Source organism: Geospiza fortis, unplaced genomic scaffold (assembly GCF_000277835.1).
Source record: "Geospiza fortis unplaced genomic scaffold, GeoFor_1.0 scaffold1199, whole genome shotgun sequence".
NCBI lineage: Eukaryota > Metazoa > Chordata > Aves > Passeriformes > Thraupidae > Geospiza > Geospiza fortis.
In genome coordinates, this window is record NW_005054552.1 from 383,605 (window position 1) to 407,773 (window position 24,169).

Consider the following 24,169-nt stretch of genomic DNA (forward strand, 5'->3'; position numbering starts at 1 on the left):
CTGCTTATTCTAACAAGTACTGTTGTTCCCAGGAAGAGCAAAAGGAGAAAAAAAACCCTAAACCACAAAATACCTCTGGATGCTCAGGGGCAGAGGGTATAAAGGGGACCTCAAATCCCTCCTTCTTAAGTAGGAGAATTGCTGTTACAGTAAAGAAGGTCTGAATAATTATGGCAAGGCTCTAGCCTCTGAACACTGGAGCCTTGTCTGTTACTGACTCCAACTTGGATTTTGTCCCTTGTAGCCTGTTAGTAACATTTATCTGCCTTTCCATACCTAAAAGAGGGGAAGGAGCGAGCAGAATACTCCATACCACATCATTCCTACACAATGTTTGTGACAAAAGAAGTCTTTAAATAATGCAGTTTGTACTAAATGATTTCTCTGTACACAGGTTCCGTTGGCTCACAGGACACCAGTTCCTTACATCCTTCCCAATGGCACCACCCACATCCACAGATTCCTAGATATTTATAAATTATGTTACTTCATTCAAATTACCAGCTCTACTAACTGGAAGTGCAATTGTTTGAAGGACTGCCTATAGTATTTTCCTATAAATTTAACCCTGACAGATTAGAAACACTTAATTAAGCCTACAAGTAAAAAAGCCAGACTAGAACCACGGCTTATCTTTCACTCCCTGCTCCACCATTAGAGTAATGTAAGCATGGTATTATCCTGCTATAATTTTGGCATTACCTCCTTGGCTGTGAAGCTTCACAATGTCTTTCCTCCCCCAAAAAGATGGTACAAACTGTGAGGAGAGGGCTGTTATTTGCCTAATTCCCTGCGGGGAATTATCTGACTAGGGAAGCTGTGACCAGGGACTGATTTGTATTTAACTTTAGCCACGGACACAAGTGGCAGGGCTTGAAAGACAAAAAAGCCAGAACATATGACCTGTTCTGCAGCAGGCTGCCAACAGGAAATGAAGAGCTGTTGATTAGCAAACCATGAAGTAACAGCAAAATCAGACAGCAGATGATTCTGCACAGTCCCATGAGTACCGCAGCTTTTTAAGATGATCTATGTTAAAAATACATTCACCTTTTCCAGTGGATACCATCAAGGAAAATGTTAAAAAAACATTTTTAAAGATTTAGATTGTTAAAACAGAATGCAAAGAATGCTCTAAGTACTGTTTTCAGAAGAAAGGAAACATGTCTCTGAATACATCCTTTGGCATCAAAAGAACCACAGTTAAGAGAATCAAAAAAAAAAAACCAAGAGCACTTCTAACAAAAAAGAATGGATTACAGGCATGGACAGATAGATAAGATAGGTTAAGAGTCTGTGGGTAAAAATCAAGGACTAGACCAATAAAGGACCTCTTGTACTAATCTGTGTAAAAAGCCAACGCAAGGAACTTTTCTTCCCTCTTTCTTTCCTTTTTGCCTTCTTTTTCTCTTCCTCCCTCCCTCCCCCTTCTCCTTCACCCCGCCCTTTATTTCAAATCCAACCCCCATCTGCCAATAGCAGGAGGTCAGGGACAAACATTCCAGTTTCCAAATGTGTAATTTCCTAATACAATTTGTAAAGTTCTCAGGGACCTTCTGACTTTTGTTGTTCCTTTTCGACCACATGCATCTACATACCTACCTGCTCCATCCCCTTTCAGGTGCTGAGTAAAAACTAAAACTAGTCAACACCAAAAAACCAAATCACAGTAAAACAGAAGAATGTGCAGGGCAGGACCAGAAAATAATATCTTTGGAGTTTTAAAAATTTTCTACTTAGGTTATTACTTGCAACAACACCAGAAGCAACATTTTCACTGAAAAGACATGATTTTTAAACTGACCATATTACTTAATTTTTCTGTGACTATTGTACTGCAGGCAACTCAAAAAAAATGAAGGGACATCCAAAATTGGCAACAAACAATGCATTTGTAACTGAATACTGAGCAAAATGTAATTTGGTACCACAATTAAACTGCCAGCAAATAACAAGTCAAAGCCTTTAAGAACAAAATCCTCTTATCAACAGAACTTAAACATGAAATCACCCACTGGTTAAGGTGAAGTCTGAGAGTTCTGATTCCTTTCAAAGGGATGAAAAAGTCACTGAAATCAGTGAAGTCTTCAGCAGACTCACAAAAACTCAGCAATTTTCTTTCACATTGTTTTAAATTATATGGAATTGCTACTCTTAATTACATCGACACATTTACTGAGTAAATATGGTCTATGTTTATTAAACTACACTTATAAAAGATGGTCTGTGTATTTTTCATTCAAAAGAGAAGGGAATTTCCTTGGTATTTTTCACTTATCCAGACTCATCCAGACATTTGCCTTCACTCTGTGGTCACTAGGCCAAAAATATCTACCTGAACTAGAATATATCTTTGAGAAAACAAAGAAAATCCTAGTAACTCAGCAGCAGTTACAGGGTACTCACACACAAGAGTTTTTATCAAGTGCTAAATTTTCAAAGAAAATAAACACTGTCTTTACCCACAGAAGTCAGACAGAAAAAAATATCTAATGCAAAACAGGAACAGCCAAATAGAAAAGATGGGATGCTGCAAAGTAGAAACAAAAAACACAGTTCAGTGATCCTATGCCTGTCCAGATCAGACACCACAATTGCTTAATAATGTTCATTACCAAAGTGCTCTAATGCTCTGCACAACCCCTTTTGGGGTATGTTCTCCTACAGCATCACTTACCATCACATTTCTGAGTTGCCTCATTCTGTTTGTGGCCCACAGGACACTTGCACTCGTATGAACCTACTGAATTAATGCAGTTTCCTCCTTGGCAGACTCCAGGGATAGCCTGGCACTCATCAACATCTGCAAACACAAAAAAAGACCCAGATCTGATTATCTACACAAGATATGTAAGTTACTTTCAGTAGCTTCCTGTCCCATTTCAGTAAGTTCTACTTCCACTTCAAATTTTGTTGGGGTTTTTTGTTTGTTTTTGTATTGTTGTTGTTGTTTTTGTGGTTTTTTTTTTTTCTTGCCAGCTCTAGTTTGGTTACACATAAACCACTCCATGTTTCTGTACCTTTTTATACAAAACTATCTAATAGGAGATTTTTCCTGGTTAGCTCCCTTAGTAGCTTTACCCTGGAGTTACCATCCTGGTGTTTCAGGAATCTTCTGGAACTGTTTGTTCCAGCTGTGTGGTGCCCCCAGGTAACATCTGGCAAGAATATGAACTCTTTTTCAGGTGGATGATCAAAGCCCCTTTAAGGCACTGAAATTCCACCTGAGTTTGTGGATTTTAGTCCTTCAGTTTTCTATTCCTCCTGGTGCTCGTGCTGTGGATAAACCTATGGTATTTGCCTTGCCCAGTCACCTGCTTTTTAATTTAAGCAAGTATAATTTCTCATAGCTCAGGAAGAAGGCGAGCACTTTTTGCAGAGTTGGGGTTTTTTCTGGTAACCATTGGACTTAAGTTTAAATACATTTGCTGAGAATTCTGCATTCAGCTCCTGAGTCCATGCTGATTCACACAGCACACTGTCATGTCCAAAATGCAACAGTTAAGACTGCAAATGGATTAAGGACTTTATCAAAGGCATAGAATGTATTCATTTTTAATTTTTTTTAATATGTTTTTTTTCCCCTCTAAATAACCAGTGCTTGCTGCCTGTTTACCTGGAAATCAAACACTTCATGTCTGAAGTATTTTAAGGAGTGGGGAGCTGGACTGGGTGCTCTCCAGAGATTCCTTCCAACCCTAATTATTCTGTGAACCTTGACATGGCTTAGCAACATCTAGAGAGAAGATGGTTGCAGCATTTATTGATACACAGCCCACCCTGTAGCTCCCTACTGAGTAAAACATGTGGTGTTTGTCTTCTGACCCTGGGGCCTCAAAATGCATTTATCACACACAGTGTGGCTGTGCCTTTTGTCACTTATTAACACTTAAATTAAGTTCTCTGTGTCAGCAGATCAGTTGTTAAAATCCACTGTGTGTGTGATACAGTTTTAGAAGATGAAGGTGTCAAGGAATAGTGAATTAATGGCAGCAGCAGCAGGCAATAAACACCTCCCAGAAACAGGGAAATATCACTGGAGGCCTGAGGTGAACTAAATTTTAATCTCTATCAATTCCATTAATTTCTTTCAGGTCTTTTAAGATGGCAGATAGATGTTGAGCCTTGCTGAAGCCTGAAGAGGCAATCCCAATGATGCAATGCATCACATTTAAGTGCACTTACATCATATTTAATTGTTAAGAAAGCAAGCAGATTCAACTTTCATCCTAACTTAATGCTAGGAGACTGATTGGGTTTTTTTGTCAGTATTACCTTTTGCTGAAAACCTAAGTTTGTTTTAATATATAATTGGTGTTTTGAGACTGAGAAAAGTCAGGAAGAACAAAAGAATTTTATTAAAAGGGTGTATTTGATCAATTGCTTCATAAATGCTGTTTTAGGATATTTTTTTTCTCAAAATACAAACAAATTGAAATGAGGGTTTGGTTTTTTTAGAATCTTTGACAGTTAGGCTAAACCACACTGAAGTTTCAGCATTATTAATTATCCACTTACACTTTTAAACCTCAACCACATTAACACAAGAAACTTTTTACCATAAACAGCAAATTTGACTAATAAGTCTGCAGATACAGTTCTACATAGAAAAGTTCAATATGTTACAGATTAAGCAGAATGTTTCCATGTGTTCATAGTCTAATATTTGGTGAGGGAAAAAAGATTTTGTGCTTTTGCAGACTTTTCTCTGCAAAATGCCTGTGGGATTTGCACAGCTAACTTTAAACATGCACCTTCCCTTTCTGATCTGTGGGCTGTTTCTAAAAAAAACTGATAAACCAAAAAAGCTCAGGAAAAATAAATCCACTCAGATGTTAAGACACAAATGTTGGAGAGTTTTTTAGTATAGAGGTGACAAAATTTATCCAAATTAAAAGAAAACTCTCTTTAGTTCTACCTGGAATATGTATGGGGAGTTTCTTTGTAATTGATCTGGCATGTGGGAATAAAAAGTGAATTACTCATGAATACAATGGGAAGCCGTTGGTTCCTCCTCTGCATCCTATGAAGCAGAAATACTGCACACAACAGAAATATTACCATGCTATTTTTTCCCTGTTTCAGTAATTATTTTCACAACAGCAGGATGTGATCCTGGACAATACTGTCAATATTTTCAGTAACGCAGACACAGTAATACCAAGCACCAGATTACAAAAAGAAATCAACGCTTTTCATTATGACTTTGAACCATCCCGTCTTCTCCCTCTTGTCCAGTTCACCTCAGTGCCTTTAACATTTTAACATCCTACTACAGAACAGATTCTCTTGGATTTTATCTCCTTCATGGATACATGCACATAACCATGTCAGCAGCAGAGGCAGGGAGAAGAACCTTCCTATTTTCAAAATCTACTCAGCCGTGACCACTCTTCTCTCCTTAGAGCAAAAAATTAACTGTCTGCAGGGAAAGGGTGTAGGTGGGAAATGGGACTTTTGAGGAATGCAGGGAGGAACTGAGAGAACACCCAGCACAGGATTTCTGCCATTATGCTTCTCCCAAGGCCATGCAGCAGTGGCAATAAAGCTCATTCAAGCAGAACACTGAAGTTCCTCCTGCCTGAATTCTTGGAATGAGGGATGTCTGAACAGTTACATCCCTTTTTAAGACACGGCTGAATAGAAACTTCCAGGGGGAAAACAGAAAAAAAAAAAAAAGAAAAAAGAAAAAAAGGAAACACAACCAAACAATTTGAATTTTGGATTGGTTTTGCTTCTCTTAGATTTTGTTAAACCTGTTCATAGTAATAATGAAGCTAACAGTACTACTACAATGTATTAGTAGTAATCTACTAATACAAGAACATTATCCAGAAAACATAATTAAGCCTCAAAAGGTCCTGAAGACCCATTTAAGATTGAATCCTGCAAATCCTTTGCAGAGTAGAAGCAACTTCCTACTTGGGAGTGACATCTTGTCAAATTCAGATCTCTAACACCTACTGAGATCATGATTCATTTTCCAGCAGCAAAGCTTGCAAGTTCCACTGATTTGGAGTTGTTCATACCAACTCCCAAACCCAGCTATCTACTGATGCAAGCAATCACTTCAAAAATACCAAACATCTGAAGTGTGGACTGAGTGAGCCTGGTCTCCCTGATACATGACATAGGTAGTTTTACCGAATACCAAAGGGGTTTGTGTTCCTTATATCAAAGTCTCTGCAAATCTGATGTCCTCAACAGAGAGAAAAGCACTGAAAAGCATGACAGATCCCTCTGTTTGCTTCTAAAACCCTCAGAGAAAACATCTGGTTTCTTCTGAGCTTCCTACTGAGGATGGCAGAGCACCAGAACAGGCTGCCCAGGGAGGTCTGGAGGCATTTCAACCCCACATGGACACACTCCTGTGTCACCTGCTCTGGGTGACTCTGCCCTGGCAGGGGGCTGGACTGGATGATGTCCAGAGGTCTCTTCCATCTCCAACCATTCTGAGATTCTGTGATCTTATTTCAGCAGACTCTGCACTGCAATGTGGAGTTTGGAAAGGCATGAAGTGCCACATCCAGCCCCTTCCTGCATCAAAGTGGGCTGGTAATTCACAAGAGAGACGTGGTGCTACCAACCTGCTCACAGCACAGAGCTCAGGTTACCAGGAGTTACCAGAACTCAGAGCTCAGAAGGAAATGTCTCAACTGCTGGAAGGCAAAGATTCTGTGAAATGAAGAAATTCTGTCTCTCCCTTTTCCCCAAAGAAAGGCCAAGCATTTCTCATCTACGCCTTGCCATCACCTTGTAACATTGTGTGCTAAGCCCAGCTGACATAAATACAACCCAATCTTCCTATTTAGCAACTTTATGTCAAAAATGTAGCAAAAATTACAGCTGTTCAAACTTCCTTTGTTTACCCATCACACGAAGTAGACTACCACATTGTTTCTATGCTCCCCAGCGGAATTTAGCAACTTTGTCAAACGGGTAACTCAAAACTATTTGCCACAGGGAATATACTGCCAGAAAAAGAAAACAAAATTATTGTGGGCATGGGTGCTAAAGAGCACCACTGATCTTTCACATAATTCAAATGAAGCCCCAGAAACTATGCCAGGGCCAGCCTGGCAGAGCAGCTTCAAGGACCCTTTGTACGTGGCCAAGTCATACAATGGAGCTTGACTTGGAGACTGCAACACGCACCCCTTCTGTGGTGCACTGTTTCTGCTCCTGACACTGTTATGAAAAGAGTGTCTAAAACATATTAATCACTTCAAGACGAATGGCAAAACATAAACTGCTGCACGCAGGCAGAGGCCTAGCTCTGACACAGAAGGAAAAACAACATCAAATATTTTTTTCCTTAGTATTGATTAATAATCACTTTTTCCAGGCACTTAAGCTTCGCTCTCTAGGTCCAGCAGCAAAAATCTGGAGGCAGCAGAGCACACCTGCATTTTATCCCAAAACACAGACCACACACGAGGAAAACAGTGACCTTACTGCAAGGTTTCCTCTGATTGTCAGAGGTGAGGGTCGCCACACGGAGAATTCCAGCCAGAGCTCACCTTGGCAGGCCCCAGTGCGGATATTTGGGATGAAGCCGCGGCGGCAGGGCTGGGGCTGGGCAGGGCACATCTCACAGGGGTGGCCCCAGGCCCGTCCCACGGTGGCACAGCACAGGGACTTGGTGCACACAATCCCTGTCAGCTGGCCCTGGCACATCTGCTTGCTCACCTGCGTGAAACACGGGCCTGTCCTGTAATCTGGAGGGGAGGAAAAAAAGGAAAGCTCGCTGAATTATACAAGGCACTGTACTTGTAGCTGTAGAAGGAATTGTTTTTTAATCCAGTAGATACCTATATTAAGAAAATTCCATGGAAATTTAAGCTATATTGCGGCTTACAGAAGTTGCATGACACCTTCCATTGAAGGCAGTGACTTTCACGAGGTTACAATTCAATTTATGTCTTTCAAAAAGACACAACTAAATGAAAGGCAGCTGGACACAAAATTGCTCTTGAGCATTGACAATGTATCCATTAAAATCCACAGCAAGCGAAAGAGTTTTAGACACAAACAAGCAAACAAATAAAAGAGAAGATGAGATTAAGCAAACAATGACTGGAAACTGGTTTTCTAGCTTCTAAGCTACTTCATGGTGATTTATAGGAGGGAGCTACAACCCACAGCAGCCACACATTTTTTCACTCCACACTGATCAAGATGCATGCCAGAGACAGTCACAGAATCATCATTCCAGCTGGAATTCCTGTTGCAAAATTGTGCTACCTACAGAGGACTGATTGGCAAACCACCACTTACTTTCAGAAGGGAACCATGAGACAACACAACAAATCCAAGCTGTTTGCAGTACACTGAATAAAGCATAGAAGATACACTTCTAGTAGAATTCCTGTGAAAATTTAGTTCATTAACACTGAACCTGTATAAAGAGAGGTTTTTTTACATTATGAGTCAACACCAACCAGGATCAACAAGTAACTGAAATTCTCTAGGAATAAATAAGAAACATCTTGTTGCTCTAAGCCAGATTTCACATCCTTATGGAAACACTTAAAAAGAGTGAGGGGCAAAAAAAAGAAGAGAATGCAAAGTTTTTACTCAGACTCAGTCACATGAGGGAAGGCACAACAGTGGGGTTATGGCTGCTCAAGCTGCTGTTCCATCCTCTTTTTTTTCCCTATCAAAAGCAGGCTCCAACACCAATATGTGGATAACACACTGTCTTCCACACACTTTCATTAGGGTGCAGCTGGTCCCACAACCAACATGCAAAACAGACAACCCTTGCTTTCTATAACTTGATACTTTCACCCTGAAAAAGTAAGAGCTTTGACATTTTTGGAAAGCAAAAAAATCGTCTTCCCTGTGAGATTTTATACTAAGCTTCCTGGGCTCTTAAAATGAAAGTTCAAACAGAAGTAAATGTTCTGCTCCCTCTCTTTAGTCAGGGTCACTCAGGTACCAGTCTAGGCAAGACTTCTGCAGTAATTGATGTACACTGGTAGTTGATTTCAGCTGGGATTTTCACTTTAAATAAAGTCAACCAAGTACACAAGTACAGAAATGCCTGATGATAAAAGACAATTAAAAGATCTTACATACTCAGTACGGCCTGTGAACTTTACTATTTCTTGATTATCAATACAAAACATTCTTCAAAGTTACACCCTGAGCTTCTCCTGTGACCACCCCGCCACAAAAATGGCACTTCTAGCAAAATAAATACATGATTAAAAGAAAATCCCGTCCTTGCTCCACACACTGAGAGTTCAGCTCTCCATGGGTGAATGCCCTCTACAGTGAAATCAAATAATGACTTACTGCACACCTTCAAATCCCCGAAACTTGCATTCAGCAGGTCTGAATTCCTTAGCAATCCCAGCTCACCTAGCAATTCCTATTCAGTAAACAAGTATGCTCCTGGCAGTGCTGAATTTTTACAGCAGCAATTCTCCAAGACACAATTTTTCATAGTACCAATCTTCGAATATCAGGAAGGAATCACAGTAGAAATTCAAACCATGTATTTCTCTGTGTAATGGCTGGTGACAGGCCAAATATCCTGGCCAAAGATATTCTGCATTAAGAAGCTTGGAATTCAATCAGAGGAAATTAACTTGAAATTCAAACTAGAGTTGTGAATTGTATCTGAGTTCCACTACCTTCCAATAAGAAACAAAATGATTGGGTAAACTCTGTCAAAACTAGCAATGAAAAGTTCAGTTTAGAGAGTGTGTTCAGTAGAGAGATTAGAGAATATAACCAGACACCAAAGCATGTTTGTTCAAGAGAATATGAACGAGTCAGGTACAAGGAGGAGTCACCTATTGCTTACTGTATCCTATCAAATAGAAATACATGCTCTGGAAACCACCTATGCATAGGTGCCCACCCATGCCCTAATGAACAGAATATGCATTGATCTAATACTCAGATTCTATAACCAAACAATTTTTATCAGCATAAGCCTGCTGCATATCTATTCAGATATACACTTTATAATAATATAAGTATTTTAAAATATTATCGTAATTTAATATATTGTTCTTAAAAAGGGCACTCATTTCAAAAATCTTTACTTGTTCAGTTTATCCAGCATGAAGCCCAAAGGTAAAGAGACTGATTAGTGGCTGCTCTTCTATACTGGAGGAAAAGATAAGATTTCAAAACACAAAGTGAAGGCAAGCATGTTCAGGTTAATGGCAAAGTTCAGCTGTTTACACAAAGATCTGTAGTCACACAGTGAATTTTACACGTGGGAAGCAAATACAATAAAAATAGATGCTATTTTGAAGATACTTTGTAGCTTCAAATGAAGCTGTGGATTAGTTTCGCACAGCCAGTCAGATGATATTGTTATAATGGTTGATCAGACCTTAAAAACTCCCATTTATGAATCAGTCATCTTTTCCATATGGGTTTGCTTCTCTTAATTCTTAGGTGGTTCTTCATTTGTTCCTTTGCCAGCACTGCTGATGGAATAATTTTGCCAGAAAGAACATATGTTGAACGTAAGTTATAAATCATTTGTTACTCCAGAAAGGGTAGCTGCTTTGGTGAAATGAGGTGATCTTCAGCACATGTGTTATACAGTTTTGTTTTCTAACTTCAAAAATTATATTCAATACGCACAGTGACCTGAAGAATGACAACCTTTATCAACAATTCAAGTTGTTAACATAATTAAAGGTAATGAGGAATTTTTTTTTTCCTGGCACCAAGAAAAAAAAAAATCACACCATGGACTTCAGTATTTAGCTATGCTGCAACATTTCCATTTTGTCATAAAAGTGTATATTTTGTATTCTCAAATGGAACTATTCAACTATTCAGATTTCAGTTCTTGGATTTTTTTTCCATTAGTTCCTTCCCAAAATTCTAATTCTACCTGTAATTTAAGAAGTCTAGTTCACAGGAGCCTGAGACAAGGAGCTGCAACATTGAGATTTCTAATCTTGGTTCAGTGTCCATCTATTTTAGTTTCCTTTCTGTTCCTCTGGCCAAACAAATGTTTCAGATGAAGATGTAAAAAACCTGCTGTAAAGAGATATGGAATAGTCTGTCTGCCACGTGTCCTCTGTGTCTAACACCCACTAGCTAAAAACCTGAAATACAGTAGTTTAACATCCTAAATACCACCTACTGTCACTCAGGACAAAACATTAAAGTACTGTGGTACACATGTAAGGATCCAATTTCTAACTGAATTTTGTCTGCCTGCCCCTAAAAATTTCACCCCTTCCCAGGCAACGTGAAAGAGAAAAAGCGAGGCATGAAGAAAAGTAAAAAGGTAACTACACATGCTGGAATGTCCACCGCAAGAAATCCAGAAGGATATTAAAAATTGAGTTTTCTTTCCTGGGAAAGCAGAGACTGAAATTTTAAATGAAATCTCACAATGTCAAAATACAGTTCCTGTGATAAATCCAACAGGGGTGCAGCACCAGTCTCCTGCACCCAGCCTGCAGAAGAGAAAAGCACTTTATCTCAAATACTGTATTTCATGTTTGTGAGCACTAGGAAGATTTAGCAGGAAGGAACAGTGAAGTATCTTCCATCTTTTTTACTTTAAAAAAACACACAACCATATCCTAATAAGGAAGTGCATTTGGAAACATGCATTTTTAACTAGAAACCACTTAGAAGATTGATGCTTCTATTACTAAAAACAAATACTGAAAACATTAAGCATGTTCATCAAAATCACATCAGGAGTGAGTAAAGGAAGGTATCTGAGATAGGTCTTCACAGGCCCTGTTAATTAAAGAACAAGACCTAATACTTCATTAATGTGTTTCACTCCCTTACAAAGCAAATTTGCCTTTCATTGGACTTTTTACAGAACCTCACTCCCCTAAGCAAGATTTAGGAAATATTAAGAATTGATGAGAAAATAAGTAAGTTCAACTTCCATCACCTCACTTGCAGACTCAAGGTCAGCAAATTTATTATTATTATTATTGTTGTTGTCTGAAAAATCCATTTCATACAGCAGCATTATTAAATTAACAATCTAATGCATGGGACCTGAATGCTGGAAAGAAGTAAATGCTGCCAGCCTTACCAGGAACTTCACTTTCTCCTGAAAGAAAAATCAGCACAGTGAGTGAAAGCCCAAGAGACTGCACTCTATGTCAGGGAACCTTCAGGGTGGAAACAATAAGTCTGTGCTGGCAAAGACCTGAGGTTGAATTCACCTTGCTAAAAGTTACTCCAACAGGAAACAAGATGGAGAAACAACTGTCTTTATTACAACTCTGATAGGTGGCAAATTCCCCCACAGCTTGTGCTAGCAATCAGAGGTCTCCAGACATCTGAAATTCTTTTTGGCTGCTTGTGGCAGAACTTGTTTGTTGACTATTGAAGAGATTTTTTCAATGGAACTCTCACAATTTTTCCCCTTTGCAATGTGCAATCTTCATGTTTTGATAAATGAAAGTCTAGTGAAGCTTCACCTTCCTGCAAGGGGAAATTCCATGGTATTCCATGGATTCCTACCATGGAACCATCAGGACTGGAAGAGCAAGCCATGCCCAATTCTCCCACTGATTCTGGATAAATGACAGGATTGCCCAAACCTTCCAAAGAAAGGGAAATCAGGGCTTTGCTTGACAAACTGTTCATGGGAGTATGAAAGGGCTGGCAATACTCATTACTGCCCTTGGGTTCAGAGCACAAATCTGTAATTTATGCATATGTAAATATTATTCTTCTTACTCAACTCCAACATCTGCAGATCATAAGTCACAGTAATGCAAAAAGCTATTTAAACATTTTAAAGTGCATATGTTTATTAAATATGATCTAAAATTTATCTTCCTTTAATGTTTTGATCAACTTTATATGGAAATTTGGGGGGCTTTTTCACAGTAAATACTTAGCTGCCAGCACAGAGTGCACAATAAGGGACACTCCAAAGGTATCAAGAAGGTGGGTGAATTGTACTTGATATAAATCAAAAGAATTTTTTTCAAAGGTGACATCCAAAAAGTTATGGTAAAAAAGACTGCTGGCTGGCAATGAACAATGGAATATGAAAGGGAGTTGGCAATGCTATTAATTTTCTTGGAAAAAATAATCTGTGGGCAGCACTGCTATTTAGACTGAGGTTTTCTTAAAAACCTGAATAGTAAAATCAAAGCCTCCTTTTCTTGACTTTTTCTAAGAAACTTGTGTGTAAATTTCTCAATTAAGTATCTAATAGCATCACGTTTATTGTCAACATAAATAATGATCACAAAACTCTTTCAAACATTTAAAATTGCTGCTGACTCAAAGCTGGGACACATCCCCAGCAGGTTCTTTAGTCATTACCTGAAGTGGTCTATGAAGTTTATTCTCACATGTAATAGAGAAGAAGAGCAGCTTAGTGGAAAATTGATGTTAAACACATCACGAAGGTTTGGATGTTTTCATACAGCTGACAGCTTTCATTTTCAGGCTGAAATTTTATTACTGCTCTAGTGGTCCCACATGGCCTTTTCTGACCAGCTCCTGTGATGCAAAACTTCCCATCACACAAACTCCTGTGACTGACTGGGTAACTTAACAACACACACTTGACAGCTGAAAAGGAAGTGCAGGGCAGCTGTAAATGAAAGAAAGAAAAGCCACAGGTTCAATGCAGGAATCTGTGTGAGCCTAGCAGCTTTTAGCAAAATTCCAGGTTCCACCAATATTTCTGTCACGTCCATTCTAAGCATATTCTCATTTTCCTCTGGCTGGAACAGCAGCAGCTCTTTTCCAAAAGCAACAACTCCATGTTTCACACAGACAGTTTTATATAATTGGTATTATGATAGTTTTGAGCAAATAAAGTCTTAGTGTAGTAGTAACTTCATATCTTAATACTCTTATTAATTAAAAAGCAATTTGTTCTTGCACACCTAAGCACATTGTGGGGGGAAATAGCAAAGTAGCAGATAAACAACAGTATTTCTGAAATAAAATGTAATATTGTCTAATCGATCTGAACATTGAAGAAAATGCTTCTAATACTTCAGGACACAAAACATTTTGAAAAGTACACACACACACAAAAAAACCAAGAAGCACGGAAATAGAGAAACAGGGAAATACTTCACTTTTGTCATTTATGGAATTCAGCACCTTCCAGAATTCAAGTATTTCCTTAAAAACTTTTTGGAACAAAATGTTTCCACATGTAACTGAAGTATCATACACTGACTGACAGAAAATTTCAAGCACAGAATAAAAGTCAGGAGAGAAGCACTCCTGAATTTTGGTTCCAGCAAGATGTCCAATTTTGGTTTGGTTGGAGCTCCTTATAAATGTATATATTTCTTTATGCTTCCACCGGGCCTGCTACTACATAAAGATGGCCTGAGGTGGGACTAATGAAATCCCAACACTTAGCACACAGTATGGACACACAACAGAATAACAATCATCAGTCATTGCAGGAAGTTACAGCCTGAATCACCCCTGGGCAAGTAACAGACAAAAAAAAAAAAAAAGCAAAATAATCCCTTTTGGTTTTTTCTAAGATTCAGCAGTTTATACCAGCTACCCTAATATGATGTTTGTACATGTCATGCTGCTGCTGCTCCTTCCTCTCATGCTTCTCCTCCTAAAATACCTTACTTACCAAAGCTTGGATGCTGGAAATCCAGGTAGATGCACACTTATCTCTTAATTAATTCCTTCACATCCCAGGAATTAAGAAGTCAATACCTTACTCTGTGCATACAAAAATATGCTAATTTCCTCGACCATAAAATGGAAACTTGAATTACACTGTCCACAGGCTTCTGGTTCCCTGCTCCATGAAGTCAGCGCTACCCAGTTCAACCTCAAAGGAACAGAACCCCAGAATCAGTGAAGAGGAAGACTTACATTTTAAGACAGGACACCCTTTTATGAGTATTGCTGAAAAAGAGCACATTCCACCCTCCCCTCCCATTCTGGAGTTCAGTGTCATTCCCCACAGCAAAAGCCAAGGCTTGCAGAATGCACCCATACTCACAAAATGAGGAGGGAAAATATTTCATAACCAACCCCTGTGTAAATTACAAAGGCATGGAAAAAGGCACAAGGCATTCTCAGTAGACCAGAAACCCTAATAAAACCACAGACACTGGAGCTGAAAACAATCTCCCTAATTATTAACCTAAGTAGGAAAAACAACTGTTTCACACATTACCCTTAGAAAAAAAATTAAATATATGTATGTCTATTTAAAGTGCAAGAAACATTTCCTCAGATGACTGTCTAGACTGCTGTGATAATTTGAGTTCATAATAAGCTAAAAACCCAGCCTGCTACTATTTACTAGAGTTCTGTCTGTGTAGAGGCAGAAACACAGTTTCTGCTCTTCACATCTTTTGGGTGTGTTCAGCAAAACCAAAGGGCTTTAGAAATTTACCTCTTGGGCTTATACAAGATTTTCAGGGAGACATTATAAAGCTGAGTATCTTCATGACCAAAATATAGCAAGGAAGATAATTTATATATCCTCTCAATACAGAAATAATTTAATCATGTTTCTCATTTAGCAAGCTATTAGTCTGAGGTGGAACAAACCAGTTTACTTTTGGCACTCCATGGCTTTGCAACCCTGGATGCAATGCGCTCTTGACTGGCTTCAGTAAAGTACTCCAGGTAATACCTGCATTACTCTTTTCCATACATATTTTACTATAGCAACTACAGTTCTTAAGATACTGTATAATTAATGCTTATAAAGACAGATATGGTTGAAAATTTAAAGAAGATCCAATTTACATAATTTTAGGCCTTAACATTTAATTCACTGTAAGGGAGCTCAAAGCATAACAGACATAATGAAAAATATCAGGACATGCAAAGAACACAGGAGGAGAAAATACAGAAAAGAAAATTCCTTCCAAATATCTGTCATCTTTCTAACCTTCAGCCAAAGCCACACAGAGTTTTGGGCTCTCCACACTCATCCTCCTGGCTCAACATTGAGACAGTTTTATAAAACTCCTTTCTTATTAATCAAAACAAGCCTAAGGTGAACGACAATACCCTTTGAGAGAAAAGCAAGTAAAACAACAACAAAAAATATCTTCCCATTTCTTATTTTTCAAACTCAATGTTTCACAAACAACTGTGCAGGTGTTATTGAACAACTTGTACTTTCCCTCTCCTATTTCTTGCTCCAACACTGCAATATTGAAAAAAATACCCAAAACTCTTCTTTCTCTCAGATCTCATATGGAACCTCTGTGTACAAAGAACACATAACCAAGGTAAAATAAAACAATTTGAGACATTCATAACCATTACAGAAATAAGCTTCTGAGGTTCCTGAGCTTCCCAGATAATCTCTCAAGCCTCCTCCACACAATACCTGTAAACTTAAGAGGAAACTTGTCTAACTTATTCTAATACATTTTACAGTCAAAAAAGTGAAAATTTTGATTCTTTCTTCCTCTTTCCAGTACTTCAAAACTGAGTTCTTCAGCTTATTTCTGCTTTTTTCCAATTTTGTCTAGAGCATCTATATAAGCAATATATAACATTAGTACTTGCTGAATTTGACAGAAAGTTTTACTATTTACATGAGTATATCAGATGTTTTTGCATTTTCTTTGTTAAAGACACTCCATGTGGGTGTCTCAACTTCTTCTGATCTCTAACTTTCCTAGATATCCTGAAAATAGATCAAGATTTCTTTTTCCTAGATAGCTTACTAATTAATTAGCTTAATAAAATTAATAATTTTTTAGTTTTCAGAAGAAACAATCTTTTCTTCTGAAACTCTAACAAAGCCATCATGGCCTTGCTCAGCTCTTGTATTTTCTCTCTCCCCACGTAGTTAAAAACAAGAAGGTGACATTTTAATGCATCTGACCAAGAGCAAAATTTTCAGAGGAAGGGAAAAGATAAGACCAGATGGAATTTTTCAAAGGCATCATCTTCCCTCTTCTCTGCAACGTGTTTCTCACTCATGAGTTTTGCTCCACTGCTCTACATTATCAGACCCTTGTTTCACTTTTCAGTGAACAATCCTTAGATGCAGAGTATAAGCTAGTCTAACTCCCACCTAACACATAAAAACCATCGCATTTTATGCTTTCCTAGACTTGTTCCTCCTGTAGGTAAGAGGAAAAAAACCTACTTTTCAAGTGCAGATTTTAAAGAATAGATATATGAAGAAAATATATCTATTGGCTCTAAGTATAACAGTTCTGCTAGTTCTTACTTTCTTTTCACAGTTTAGGGCAGCTCAGCCACACAGCTTCCCTTTTAAATTATTTAAACCAATGAAACATTCCCTGTGCCTGAGCTGCTGCACTCTGGTGAAAACTCTCAAGCCTTTTGAAGAGGCCATTTAAATCCATATTTCCATTTTACTTTTGTAGAGCTACTTTAAAGGCATAAAACCTCTGCTTTTAATTGTAATACAAAGTCCAACAACTTTGGCACTTGCCTTCCTAAGCTTGAACAAATTGAGAAGTTTTGAAGATTTCAAGTGCTTCAAAAGCAGCAACACTGCTGCTTTTAAGGGTTTTTACCTTTTTCTTTTGCTGATGCCAAACAAAGAGTCATTCAAATATTGGGATTTAATTAAAAACTAAAAGAAGGGATAAAGGACAGACACTGACTGGAATCACAGTACTTCCTTCATCACATACTGCAATCAGCATGATCAGCATTACCCGTGTCATTTTTAAAACTGCTAAATGTTGTATCTTCTGCAGACCTAGAAGGGAGAAGTTTTCCAATGCCAGCTAACAACAAGCAAACACACACTCCGTGCAGCTTTTTCTGGATATTTCCCTCCGAAAACCTTGTTTTAGGCGATAATGATGGATAACAAAAGCAGGGAATGTAGTGCCAGAGCCCTGTAACATCACTAGGTATTGACATCTGAGAGCAGGAAAGCAGCTTTTTGAATCTGCCCTGCTGTGATCCATCAGGGGATGATGTGGGCCAGTATCTACAGGCCAGAACCTGCAGCAGAAAAAGGAGCTTGGTGAGCAGGGACTGCACTTAAATGCGTGTGTTATTAACACCTGACAGCACCTCTAGCCTCAAAAAAACCCTCCAAAATATATAACAAGTTCTTCCAACACAGAAGAACCTATTCAGATACTGGACTTCCTTATTTTCCCCCCCATATTTTAATATATATCTTGACTCAGGTACTTACCTGTCAGAATTTTTTGCCTCTTACTGCTGCAGAATTGCTGCAGGTATTTGCAATTCTTATCTCTACTATTTCCAACAGGAATAGAGGCATGCTTTTTTTTAGTCTAAACTGAAGCTCCTTTTGCTATAAAAAAACATGAGTATTGCAGCATTTTGCTTGCAATCAGCCTTTAGCTAAGCATTGAAAAAGCTGACAGAAACGCTTTCTAAAAGAAAAATTAAAGAGATAAAGGTAGGCAAGAATAGCGAAAGTTGCAAATTTTAGGAAGGTTCACGTTCTACAGTTTTAAACTACTGCTGACTTATTTTTAGGTAATTTTATGAAACGGAACTTAATTTATTTTAGTTAAATTAGGCTTCAAGTTGATGATTTAACACTTGTATTTCCCTCAGTGACCAGGAACATCCCCTCTGAACTGGGCCATGTAGTTTTGAGCATGGTACAGTAAACTAATTAACTTTTTTCTTCACTCAACTTCTTTATGAACTTGTGGAAAATAACCTAAGACCACATGCTGCACTTCCCAAAGGCTAAAATTGGACTGAAGATGAATTAAACTGATGTTTAGCAGGTCAGTCTTTCATTTACTGTATGCTGAAAGAAAAGAAGCAGGAAGACCATAAAAAAACCTCTACTCTGGCTCAGGATGATAGCAGCCATTAATAAATGGAAAAAAAAAACAATATCCCCACACCAAAATTAAAAAGCTATCTTCCCAAGACTCCCACAAAAAGAGAAGAGCTTGCTGATCAAAGAACATTTTTGCTGTTAAGCACCTCGTGGTACTGCTAGCATCAACAGATAGGAAAAGCTGTGTCAAGTTAAGAAATCTTCTAAATACTTGTCAGAAGATGTTTCTTAAGGAGTTACATTTTCTGTTGCTTCATTTAGACCTGATCACTGTCACTTAAGCACACACAAGCATCTTCAGCACCACTACAGATTAAATATGTATTTTATTTCTTCTTTATAATAAAATTGTCTTTGAGAAATATGGAGTCCTATACAAATCTGTGTCAGTTTGCTATGCTAGCTTAATTTTAAACACATGCATTATCCCCAAACATCTCCATAACTCCTGTGGCCATCATCTGCCTCAGTGTATGTCCACTTCAGGTCTGTATTATTCTTTACTCTTCTGCCTCAGTTACTACACACTAACAACACTTTAACTGAGGATGCTTTTTGCTTTGTCCCACTTGCTTCTCTGTGCTGTCGATAGCTTTTTTTATCCACTGCCCAGCCTGAAGAAAAACTCTTTATCTCATGTTATATCCATAGAATTTTAGTCTCCCAGTATGGTTTGGGTTGGGAGGGACCTCAAAGCCCATTCAGTGTCACCCCAGCCATGGCAGGGACACCTCCCACTGTGCCAGTGCCCAGCCTGGCCTTGGGCACTGTCAGGGATGCAGGGGCAGCCCCAGCTGCTCTGGGCACCCTGTGCCAGGGCCTGCCCACCCTGCCAGGGAACAATTCCTGCTCAAGATCCCAGCCAGCCCTGCACTATGGCAGTTTAAAAGCCATAACCCTTGTCCTAACCCTACCTGCCCCAGTAAAAAATCCCTCTCCAGATCTGTTTTAGGTTCCCTTTAGCTACTGGAAAGCTGCTATTCAAACATTCTACTTCCTTATTTTTCCCTGTTTCTTACCTGTCAAAGCTTGATAACTTTATCTGAAATTCTCTTCCCTCTTCAAATGGATGCTCTTCCTGAGCTATGCATTTCTACTCATTCCAAACCCTTTTGCTTCCCATTATGAGCCATTTAATACGGAGTAAACAAGAACTGTTCTTCCTTCCTCTGTATTGGATGAGGGCAAAGTTACATCAGTGATTTTGCCTTTCTCACTACTTCTTCCCCTTATCCCATGACAAACAAGGAAGAAAACATCCTTGCTTTTCCACAGCTTCGTATCACTGAAGATTATCAATTCTTAAAAATGCACACAGACCATGAGCAGTGACACAAGTATCATTTACAGCGCTGAGAAACCAAAAGAATTGGTCATGCTAGGAAAAAATTTGTCCTTTTATATACAACTGAGAATGAGGCCTCTTTTTCTGTTGCTCTTTCCTTTTTTCTATTCTTTTCACTGGGAAAACTCAACTGCAGAAATTTCAACATCTTTTTTTTTTTCCTTTAAAACACCACACAAAAAACTTGGATCTTGGGTGCTTGCTGACCAAAGACCAGATCTGACAGGACATGTAAGAGGTCAGCATTTGTATCAGAAGAAGCAGGAACTCCCAAACAGGTTTTTCTCTCTTTTTAACCCAGCAGAAAGCCTCAAGTTAAATACTCTGATCATGCCAGTCATCAGTTACTGCTCAGCCTCCTGTCTCCAGCCCGGAAATTAGTCTGCTCAGAGCCCAGATAGCTGAAAAACCAACCACATTTTATCTACAGCTTAGGCTGGGAGGCCAAGCTGAAGGAAACACACACATGTTCTGTATTAGGAAGAAAATACCTAATTTTAAAGAACTTAATTTACAGAACCATAAAAGGCGTGCATTTAAAACACAATGATGTAAATAAAAATTACAAAACAACGTCTCTCATAACTTTGAGGCGATTTACAAGGGAAGTTCACATATCCTTAAACCATAAAATTTTACTCAGAGAGTTATGAACTGCTGCTAAATTCAGTTTAAAAATAAACCACTGAGACACTTCTTGCTGTAAAATATTACAGAGGCAACTACGGCAACCCACAGATGAAGAAACCACTGCATTCTGCTATTTATTGGAAAGCATAAACTATTACATTAAAAGCATAAATTACAAATTACTGTTGAACTAAATACGCATCTAAGGCATCTTTCACAATACTTTAATGTATTCCACCTCATGTAAAGAATCAACAAAATGACCACTTAGATACTTTTTATAGTTATTATCAAGATATACTGTAGGAGTAATCTTTCTATAACTGAATAATAGTAAAATAAATTAGTAACTTCTTTATTTGAATATGCAACACCAAGATTAGGCAAAATTTTACTTAGCCCTGTCACCACTAAAAACATACTATATTAGATAGTTATTATATATGCAATTATATATCCTATATTTTATTGACAGTAACAGAAGGAAATCTGGCTTACTACCTCCAATTTCAAGCAATAAAATGCAAGCCTCTAATTGAAATAACTCAATTTTCAAATACCCACATAAGGCAGATGAACTCTTGCAGAACAAGAGCACTCTACATAAAATTGAAAACCTAGGACTTTCAAGGAGAGCTGGGAAATATGGACGCCAAATCACTGATGTTTAAATTTCTGTACAGGGCTCAAATTCTGCAGCTAAAGATTTCACACTGAATGGTAAGAAAGAAAACCTAAACCCTTTCAACATCACAAAAGTTAGGCTGCAACACCCAAGTGTCGTAGAATCTTTTAAGCTTTGAAGGTCAAACAATTTAAAGTATAAATATCATTATTAAAAACTCTGAGCCATCATCACAGCTGGAGTCTGTCACATGCATCAGTATGATTCCACAGCCCTGAATGTAGTCAGAGAACAGAAGCAAATCTTAACTAGGAATTATTTCTTTTATCTAGGATAAAAAGCAAGCTTACCAATTTGTCTGGCAATAAATAAAAAGCATTTCTGAATGTAATCAACTAAATTAAAAAAAAAAAAGAAATAATTTTGAATAATGGAATTCTATCATGCCATAGTTCAGCTAGAAGTATAATCCACCTTAGAAACTTAGCCCAGACTGCAGAATTTGCAGTGTTACGATCCATTGGAAGCAAGACTCAATCTACAAATTACTCTAACCTTGTCCAATCCCTTGAAAATCCATTCCAAACAGAAAGAGTTGGTAACCTCTTATTTTAGACAGGTATACACTGTGCACAGACACACCTCTGAATGGCTAAAAAACAGCTGTAAGTATTAACAAATATTTCCTATTTCTCCACTAACCAAACTATGTAAGATTTAAGTTCTTGTGCCCGCTTCAGAAGAAATAACTACAGGAAATGGGATAGATAGAAAACTGCAAATCAGGTTTAAGAATGCAAACAACAACAAGCTAGAGACAAACTGATCCTTTACATTCCTCTTACTCTTGTGATACCTAGTGGGTCTATAAACCAGCCTGGAATAGCAAAGAGAAACTCCTGCTTTTTCAGTGTGTGTCTTTTAAGTTCCTTTACCTCCATGGAAATTATTTCCATTTCACAGTAAAAAAATGCTAAAAAAAATTTAAAAACATAAAAAAGGTGCAAGATATTTTTCCAAGATATTTCTCCAAATTTATACACAGCTCTGAGCATTTCACAGCTGATTTTGGAAAAGGGATTTCCACAGGACTCCCTTCAGAAGCCATCTCTGCGATGCATTCTAGAATAAGAATGGATTCAGGAACTGATCCCCGCACTATGGTAATTGGTTATTTTTTTCAGTCCTTCTCTGACTTCTTCCCAACTAACCAGAGCAAATTACTTCCCAATTTCCTCTTATGAAAGAGGTGTTATACAGAAAAAAAAATTATTCAATTATCTAGACTTACACAATCCCAAAACCACCAGCAATTTTTCTGGATTTCATGTAGCAAAAAGCAAAAGACATATAATCTTTTAACTATTGTGTGACAAAATATGCAGCCTAAATGAGCTGAAATTCCTACCAATTAGGCTTTGTACATATAAATTTTTAATGCGTCTGCCAACCAAAAAAGAAAAGACACTTTCTAAAATGACAAATAATAAGTGGTTTACTGGAAGTTTGCTGGCTGAAAATACACAGCATAAAATATGTACACACAGCAATTTTTTGTATACAACTACTCACAGCTTCCTTCCTTAAATTTCTTTTCCCACTTTGGCACTGAGGGCCAGTGAAGCCGTAGACACAAGCGCAGCGGTTGGGTCCGACACACCTTCCTCCATTCTGACAGCCACTGTCACAGACAGCTGCAATTAACAAAACAAACAGACAAAAAGGTTAATAATGCCATGGCAATGACATTTACAGATTAACACATGCGTCATTTTAAAAATACTCATTTTTCTCCCACTGCTCTAAGTCTCTCTAGGCCTGAGGATGAAGCTGATTTCCCTCCTACCACCTCCACCAGCAATGACTGTGCAAACCAAATTCCATCAGCACCTGCTGATATTAACTGCAAACAGCTGCTCAGCACAGATTAGCAGCACATGTTCAACTTCAGTGTGTTTTAATCAGCTGTGCAGCTCTAGTCACTCACGAGAATTATATAATTACTTATTTTCCCTCATTGAAGTTACCTGTCTGTCAAAACTCAAGTATTTTTTGGGCTTATTGTGTTGTTCAGTCACAACAGCAACAAACCTTTTGAGAAGAGAAAGGAGTCCAAGAGAGAGATAAGCATCTCTCAGAGTTGATGCTGCTGGAAGGAGGAGTGATGTTTAGAAGCAAAGGTAAAGAATTACCTGTTTAACTCCTCATTCTTTACTGGAAAAAAACCTGTGTTTCTTAAAAGATCCCAAAAAAAAAATTTTTTTGTGGTGAAGGAGGAAGCAGGGTGGGGTGAAAGGGTTATAAATCCACAGTACATTTAGATGAGAAAGATATTTCACTGTCGTGGGACTTCAGAGCACCCACTCAAACTCTTTACCAATGGTCTGAATCAAGAACAAAGCTTCCTGCCAGACCACTGAATTTTCTCAGTTCAAAAGGAAGAGTACTTCAGAGAGGCTGAAAAACCCTATCAAAAGAGTGCCTTAACTAACTCACTTTAGCTCCTTTCTGACTTATTGCTTCAGGTCTTTACTTCAAAATTGTCCAAAATTAGCACATGTTCCAAACTGAAACATTTCAGCTAACAGGACAGTCATAATATTTTTGAAACTTTCCAATTTTGGTCTCAAAGTCATTAGGCTGCCTTCCTAAAAATGTCTCCTCAATTTGGATGTGGTATTTGTAAGACATTTGAGTATCCAGGGCAAAAGAACCTCAGAAACCTAGAGAAGGTAATAATTTCAAACTGAAAAAAGCTACACATGACTCCTGCATCATAGTGGAGAGCATAAAATATACTGTTGTGTGGAAATGTGAT

At 38.2% G+C, this 24,169-nt stretch overlaps 1 protein-coding gene across 1 annotated transcript in view; it reads right to left on the bottom strand.

Annotated features, from left to right (window-relative positions):
- The window catches only part of FBN2 (fibrillin 2), a 121,382-nt gene that overhangs the window by 91,001 nt on the left and 6,212 nt on the right, over positions 1-24,169 (bottom strand). Inside the window, exons 5-7 of the mRNA XM_031064055.1 lie at positions 22,952-23,045; positions 7,521-7,720; positions 2,678-2,803 (exon numbers count right to left, since the gene is read on the bottom strand). Of these exons, the coding sequence (XP_030919915.1) occupies positions 2,678-2,803; positions 7,521-7,720; positions 22,952-23,045 (420 nt within the window). The remainder of the gene's footprint in view (positions 1-2,677; positions 2,804-7,520; positions 7,721-22,951; positions 23,046-24,169) is intronic.